At 34.5% G+C, this 8,262-nt stretch overlaps 1 protein-coding gene across 1 annotated transcript; it reads left to right on the top strand.

The window, feature by feature from the left end:
* The first annotated feature begins 599 nt into the window (after positions 1-599).
* On the top strand, positions 600-6,789 carry LOC21405868 (calumenin). The gene is made up of 7 exons (XM_024170236.1): positions 600-1,440; positions 4,141-4,243; positions 4,351-4,416; positions 5,675-5,848; positions 5,940-6,036; positions 6,164-6,297; positions 6,401-6,789. The coding sequence occupies exons 1-6, from the start codon at positions 882-884 to the stop codon at positions 6,284-6,286; spliced, it is 1,122 nt and encodes a 373-aa protein (XP_024026004.1). The 5' UTR covers positions 600-881; the 3' UTR covers positions 6,287-6,297; positions 6,401-6,789.
* Positions 6,790-8,262: the final 1,473 nt, after the last annotated feature.

Raw genomic sequence — 8,262 nt, 5'->3', positions numbered from 1 at the left:
AAAAATTTTAAAAAAAATTAAAAAAAATAAATAAAAAATAAAAAATAGTGTTAAAAATAAAATATATTATTAATTTATTAAAAAATAAAGTACATATTTATTATATTAAAGTTAATAATAATTATGCTAATATTATAATATTAGGCAAATAAAATAATAAATATATGTTGCATTTATTATTTTTTGAATTTTATTTTGAATTGTGTATTTATAAGTAAAATAAGGATATGATAATAAATTAATATTAATATTAGGAATGAGAGTTTCAATTCTAAGGGGGGTCATGAGAGTGACAATCCCATTCCTCAATCTTAAATTTGAGTGAGATCCACTAATCTCACTCCCATTACAGGATAAAAAAGAGAAAGTAAACATGAAATTGACTCTCATTCTCCACTCTCTTTTTAAGATAAAAAAGAATAAATAAATATGAGATTGACTCTTATTTTTTAATTCTGATAAGTAAACATGTCATTTAAGAATTATCCGTATGCGGTTTGAAAAGTTAAAAATTAAAATGAAATTTAGTGTAAACCACGTGAATCATTTGTAGAATTAGCCCTAAAAAAAATATAAAAAAAAATTACTCTCCATTGAGAATAGATTTCGGGTTTCTGAAAAGGCCCCCAAATCGACAGCAGATCTACAATTTACAAGTACATAGCTCCTTCCCACACCTCTCTCTCTCTCTCTCTATTCTTGCTCCTTCGGTTAGTCCAAATCGTCAACTTTCCTTCTCTTTCCCATCCCTCTCAAAAACCCCTTTTGCCATCTCTATCTCATTCTCTTGCCTTTTCTCTCCACAGTTGGGTTTCGATTTTAGTTGAGAGAGAAATCTCTCTCTGCCCGAATCCCATTCCATAAAAAAAATAAAAAAAAAAATGGGAAAAGGGTCTCTGATAATCTACATAACGATAGCTCTGGTGGTGCTCCTCCTTGTCTCTCGCTCCCCGAGGAAATCCGCCACCCAGCACCGCCACCGCCGCCTCAAGCTCCGCTCCAACTTCATCATCAGCGACCACCACAACCGCAACCACGCCCCCGTCGCCTTCGACCCCCTCGTCGCCGACATCGAGCGCCGCCGCGAGGACCGGCAGTGGGAGAAGGAGTACATCGAGCACGTCCACCCGGAGCTCTCGACCGCGGCCCCGGGCGACGAGGGGCAGCCGGAGTGGGAGGAGTACATGGACGCCGAGGACTACCTCAACGACGAGGAGAGGTTCAATGTCACCGGCAGGTTGGTGGAGCTTTTCCCAAAAGTGGATGTGGGCCCCGCCGATGGGTTCGTGAGTGAGGAGGAGTTGACGGAGTGGAACTTGAGGCAGGCTCATACGGAGGTGCTCCACAGGACCAAGAGGGACATGGAGACTCATGACAAGAACCGTGATGGCCTTGTTTCTTTCGCCGAGTATGATCCCCCGAGTTGGGCTCGCAATGCAGGTCCGTCCATGTGTAAATCTTTCGTTTTTCTTGCTTTTTTTGGCTACCCATTTTCGAGATTGTTCTTTTTTTTTTTTTTTTAATTTCTTTTTGTGATTTAGTTATATTGGATTAGAGAAGTGAAATGAACGGTGGAGATCTTTTGGAGACGGAACTTAAGAGAATCTCATGCCAAGACTTATTCTTAGAATGAATTTGATGCCCCAAGCTTGCATGTGGTATAGCTGTTGCTATTTTTGTATGTTACGGATGTTGACTTTTTTTTTATTTTTGATTCGTTTTGGTTAGATTTTGGGTTGGGATTTTGATGTCTCTGGTTTAGTGAATTAGCTTAGTTGCTGAAGTTGAAGTTTTTATTTTGTTTTCTGAACTATAGATTTAAATGATGAATTCCTGTATTGGAGACAGGCTAATCAAAATAGAGAAAGTACTAGCTTCTGTGCGAAGTCCGCGTTGTTCGGTGTAATGTTTTATCTTCTTGATTGTCTGGTAGAAATGTGTGAAGGTAGGTGAAATAGAAGAGCCGTAAAGTTTTTAAGAATTACGGTTAAGCTGATGACTTTGATAATGGGGTATTTTGTGTTGCTACTTTTACTTTCTACCAATGAGAATGAGGTTGCTCATGATTCTGAATTACCTATGTCCTCTATATCAGAGTTCTATCTAGAATTGTTTCTGGTCCTGTCCCTTTGCTGCATATAGGATAGGAGGATGTAAAATTGTCAGATAAAGTGATGTTACGAGTGCATTACCGGGTTGATTCTATGATGCTTAGTGATGGTATGTTGGAGCTGGCTCTGTGCCATGTTATTTTCTTTAGGTGGTTGTGAATTGTAGTGGGATGAGAGAACGGATAGAAATTTTGTTTTTGGTTCTCTATTTTGCAAGCTGTATGATGAAATGGTCAGCATTAGTTTGTGAATGGCGACGGATAGAGAATCAAAATGGCCAATTCCAAGGGAATGCTTCATTGAATTTGTCTACCTGATGTTCGGACTCTTCTTCTGTAATAGCCACACTACCTGTGGCAGTCCTAAATCAAGAATTCCCTCCTTTAGAATTCCAAATGGAAACAAATATATAACCAAGGAAATTCTGAAGCCAATTGCAACATAGAACATAAGGACCATCCAGTATTGCATTAATTCTAATAGCAATTGTAGTCCATGTATTCCATGTGATCCAACAAGCAGACTAGGAAAATACGCACATGCTCTTTAGCTTTTTAAGTTTAGGATAACATGGTGGTTTGGAGTTTCTGGTCAATTTCATGTTGTTCTTTATAGTTTATTTTTCTTCTTTCAAGTGTGGTTACTTTCGATATTGCAAAGTATTTAAGTGGACGTTTGGTTCATGGATTCAGAACCATTCTCGGTTTACGTGTGTTTTTTGTAAGAGAATACACTATAGCGAACCACGAACCATAATTCAAATCATGGTACGAATCTACCAACCAAACGCACGCTAAGTTTTGGATAACATGTTGGTTTGGAATCTATTATCGATTTTCTTCTTGTTCTTTGTCCTTCTTCTTTTCAAGTGTTTTTGTTGTTTCTGCTGTTCTAGCCATAAATTTGCATCAGTAGCTTCCTTACTTTAAGCAGACTATCCTGGGGTTGAGTTACTTGAGTTTATAGTATCGTTAATGGTCATCTGTCAGAGAAACTTGGGCAGCATTGCTAACAATAATTTTTTATCTGTTAAATATTCCAGCCTTTGTTTGATTTACTGACTGACCAGTACTAAGCTACCTGTCCGTTTGGTTCATTAGTCTTAGTAGCTAATCATTTCTACACCTTTGTGCTATGTGAACTGATGCAACTCCATGCTGCATGAGTATTAACCTTGAAAGTTATGATAGCACGTAATTGTACGTTCTTAGAGGTCCAAGTTTTGAACTTATCTATTCTTTTTCTTTCTTTCTCCGTCTCTAATATTCTCTCTGGTTTTCTTAATTCTTCATTTATTTTGTTTTCTCAACAGCTGATCATTTCTATTCATCCTTGCAACACCTTGGATAAGATACAAGAAAGTATCATTCTTATTCATTTCGACACCTTGGATTTATTTAAGGCTTGTATGACACGTTATATTTATGTATATATTTTGTAGTCTTTAGTTTTGTATATAAAATGTGATGAGAGAGAGAGAGAGAGAGAGAGAGAGCATAATACACTACAATTTAATACAATATACCAAATGATATATTACATAAAAATTTGAAATGAAGTTTTCTTTTAGCTGCTTATCTTCTCTATGCTTAGGCATTGCTTATGCTTGCTTACTTTGGTTGGTTGCTAGCTTTTGGTTCTTATTTATGGTTTTACATTTGTAACAGATTAAGGTTGTTGTAGAAAGAAGGTTCCAACGTTTCTAAAGCTCGTGGATTTATTTATTTATTTTTGGTTCTATGTAGAATTCACTAAATGTAGAAAAATAGTAATACTTCCCTTTTCTTTTACTAGAAATATTGAATACTATAAATTGATTGTGTTTTTGGTTTAGAACCTGGCCTAAATGTTATTGTTCCATCTTCATTGTCCTTAAATTCAGGATAAGTTGCACATCCTATCTTCCATCCAGATCTTTCATTTCGTTTTTTGAAAAGAAAAAAAAATGTTGTTTAGGCGATAGTTTATTTTACGGGCTATTTGAGTGATGTATTTGTTAATGGCTGCTGATTTTCCTTTTATTTAATAGATAATGGCTCTGTTGGCTATGATATGGGCTGGTGGAAAGAAGAGCATTTTAATGCATCAGATGCAGATGAAGATGGTTTTTTAAATATAACAGAGTTTAACGAGTGAGCTTCTACTTGTTAGCAAATTTTCTTCTACAAAAGAAGTACTATTTAAATTTAATATTGTTCTCCTTACTGATTCTTTGCCTTTGCTTCTGATGATATTCTAGCTTTCTGCACCCAGCTGACAGCAAGAGCCCAAAGTTACTTCATTGGTTGTGCAAGGAGGAAGTAAGGTGATATGAGTTCCATTTGCTTCTCTGTTTTGACATTTCTTATTTGATGACCTTTTTCCAAGATCATGAATGAGAATCTTCCATTGTCAAATGAAAAAGATCACGTATATAACTCGATTGCTAGTATGTTCCTCAAAGAATTTTGAGTTGGTTTGAGTTACTTTTTACCCCTAGATTATCTTGGATCCCTACTCTATCATTATGCATTACAATTAATATATTATGGACGGAACTGATCTATTTACAAACCAAGGCCATTTTTGATATCCTTGTATTAAGCAATGCTCGACTTGCATCCTGCAGCTGTTCTCACAAATCAAATTTAGTCCCATAGAGTTTGAATTCATTAGTCATGTTTCATGTGGATGTAGATGTTGTAGCATAATACCATAATATAATAAGATATGAGGCTATAACCTAGTGTTGGTGCAACCAAGGTGAGATCATGGAGAGTAGATTTGACAATGACGTGAAAGTGACAAGACAAGAAGAAAAGTCCATGATGTGAAGTTTTATTCACTTAAGATGATTGGGAAACTAGATAATTGGACATGAGAGAGAAAATACGTTGGTAATGTCTTGACATGGATTAATTATTACTATAGAATTTGTTGAATTGAGAAACGGATATGCATGCCCCATAGTATGCTTAAATTTCAGAATTGCTTGATATAGTTCCAGGAGATCAACTGATCAGTTCTGCATGATACATTGCTTTGATTCATCATTATATTTACTGCAGGTTTTTATAGTGTCTTTGTATGACCCTTTTTTTTTTTTTTTGGTCAACACTGAAATAAACCTTTTAATTTCGGTAAGTGCAAGTCTGAGTCTGGCCATAGATAATTTTAGTTTATATCATGACATTAGCCTGCAAGACCAGCTTTGGCGTTTAGACATCTTGAGTAAGAGATTCTTGACTTAGTTGTTGGAATGTTTTTTCAACTTAACTCTTACACATCTGTGTGTATTCCATATTGCCATTGCGAACCTGAGTTAATCTTCCAGTTGTTGGGGCTTGCTTGTTAACTTTTACTCTGTGCCCAATGCATCCGGCCCCATTTGATATACATACATATATATAGATATATATATATATATATATATCTTGTTTATATTAGTGACTCTGTTCTATGCTCTCTTTGTCATGTTCCATTAGTTTCCCGTTTTCTCTATTTTATTTGTGGTCGGTTGGGTTTTGTTTCTAACAATATGTTGTTGCTTGGCTAACTGTTAAATCTGTCCTTTGCTTCCTCAGAGAAAGAGATACAGATAAAGATGGAAAGGTTAACTTCAAAGAATTTTTCCATGGGCTCTTCGATTTGGTGAGAAACTATGATGATGAAAGTCACAATTTTTCACATCATTCCGATGATTCAATGGAGGCCCCGGCTAAAGTGTTGTTTGCTCAGTTAGACAAAGATGGTGACGGGTACTTGTTAAGACATCTTTATGGCGTAGAACTATTACAGCATGGGGATTCCATTTGGACTATTATTTACTTTTTGTTTTCTCCTTCATAGATACTTGTCAGATGAAGAATTGCTACCTGTTATTGACAAACTTCATCCTTCGGAACGTTACTACGCGAAACAACAAGCAGATTACATAATATCACAGGTATTCATTTTCTTGCTCTCTTCTTGTCAACTTGGGTCTTATAAACGTCATTTTTGTCCGTTCAGGACTAAGTCGTGCGCGTCAAACTCTTTTTTTTGAAAAAAAAATTTGCTGAATTGTGTTGCAGGCAGACACCGACAAGGATGGGCGCTTGACATTGACAGAGATGATTGACAACCCATATGTCTTTTACAGTGCCATTTTCAATGATGATGAAGAGGACTATGAGTACCACGACGAATTCCGTTAATTTAATTCTAGGTAGGGTCCGGTCATCCCTTTCTCCTTTTTTTTTTTTCCTTGGGTATTTCTTGTTTGTATGTCTTAACTTCTGCTTAAATGGTTGCATTGCCGTTGACTGCAGGGTTCTGAGACAACTTTTATAGGACTTCAAATTTTATTTTTGCAACACAGAATCAGAATTGAAGATTTCAACAAGCGTTTACCATGGTGGGTTGCCAAGCGATTCGGGTATTACTTTACGATTTACATGCAACTGGTAAGAGTAGTTTCTCTACATCAAATTACAGAGAGATGAAGTTTGCCCTGTCTGAGGGAGTGAAATAGGAATAGGAGATTGATGGACATTTACTTTATTGCAAACAACATTTGATAGTAGTTTCTAGCTCTTCTCGTTTCTCTTGTTTGTCTTATCGTTTATACATGTACCATATAAACCACACATTATTATCAGTTGTTCAAAGTGGGATATTAGATATAAGGCATCCAATTACATTGGATCATTTTTCTTTATGGTCAATTTTAATTTTCCATTGTATAAACAATCATGTTTTACAAGCTTGGTGGCCATTTGGTTAGCTTAAGCATCTTTATGGCTTGAAACACGAATTCAAACTTTTTGTGTAAACGGAAACTGAGATAATGGACAGCATAAAGTTGGTGATTGGAGTTAATGTTGCATCTGCAATCCGAGTTTTTTTGGGAACATTTGCAATTTGAGTTACAAAAGCCCTTTAATGACTTATTAAAAAAAAAATCCTATAACAGCAAGAAAGAGAAAATGATGATGGAAGCAGGAAAATAGTTATTGTCACTGAGACTTCCGATGAAGCCATTAAGCCATGAAGGTGGTTAGCATAGGAGCATAATACTGGGTGTGTTTAAAATTCGTTCTAAAATAATTTTATTTTTTTTGTATAAAAATAGAAATGAAAATGTTTTCAATATCAGATAGAAATTATTTTTGAAAATTCGTTTGTTAATTTTATTAAGAGATTGTTTTCAGTATAAAAAAAATTCATTAATGTCTCTATCTCTCTCTGTGCTTGAGAGAGGAGAAAACGGAAACAAAAAATAAAAAAAATGACTAAAAGTCGTTTTTCATTTTTCTTCCATTTTATACTAAATTAAAAAATTATTTTTATTTTTTGTTTTTTGTCTTTAATTGTGATAAACGTCATTTTTCTTCCGTTTTTATTTTTTTCTCAAAAAAGGTGAAATAAAAACAAAATCAACTCCAAACATGACCATTAATTTTACAAATTTGAATAAATTGAGCAGTTTGTAAAGAAAAATGAACTAATTAAGAAATAATAATTTATGAATAGTTAATAGTAGTCTTTGAATAACAAGGTGTATGTAAGAATTTGAGTTGAGATGTGATTTTATGTGAGAGCTTTTTACTGTAACAAAATTTAAATTCTAAACTCGAATCAGCGAAACGAACGAGGCTCTAATCATTTCAAAGTTATATAGGATGTTTATTTCGAAAAGGTTGTACTGAGTAAAAAAGTGTAAATAGAACACTTTATTAATGGAAAAAATGAAAAATATAAAACACGAGAAATATGTCTATTGATTGTATCGAGTGCCTCAAATACCTCTCGTACTGACACTAAAAACGATTGGGTTCAGTTGTAATGCAACAAACAATGAAATTCTCAACCAAATCAAAACTTCCATTTAGCGGTTCAATACAGTTTTCAGTTAGCTGGTGTTCGACATGACATCAATATGGTGATCCAAAAACTATCGTATTAATATATAGTTGGCAATTTTCAATTAGAGGTGCAAAATCACTGTAATGATTGAGAAAAATCCTGAAATTAATTAGTAAAATTTAGGTAATTAAATTAAGGAATTTTATGAATAATGACATATTTTGTAATGAAAGATTTATGGAATTAATAATATTATTTTAAAATTCTATATAAAATTCTTAAGTTAAAATTATGTTATGTTATAACTCGGTTGATAACCTTCTCT

This window comes from Morus notabilis, unplaced genomic scaffold (assembly GCF_000414095.1).
Source record: "Morus notabilis unplaced genomic scaffold, ASM41409v2 Scaffold437, whole genome shotgun sequence".
NCBI lineage: Eukaryota > Viridiplantae > Streptophyta > Magnoliopsida > Rosales > Moraceae > Morus > Morus notabilis.
The sequence above is the reverse complement of the archived record's forward strand: the minus strand, read 5'-3'. Positions and strand labels throughout refer to the sequence as shown.

What these genes read in the sequence shown, in the direction of transcription:
- LOC21405868 (XM_024170236.1), top strand. Translation starts at nt 882, where the DNA reads ATGGGAAAAGGGTCTCTGATAATCTACATAACGATAGCTCTGGTGGTG. An exon ending in GAGTTGGGCTCGCAATGCAG is followed by an intron (nt 1,441 to 4,140) that starts GTCCGTCCATGT and finishes TTTATTTAATAG; the next exon opens with ATAATGGCTCTGTTGGCTAT. An exon ending in CAGATTACATAATATCACAG is followed by an intron (nt 6,037 to 6,163) that starts GTATTCATTTTC and finishes ATTGTGTTGCAG; the next exon opens with GCAGACACCGACAAGGATGG.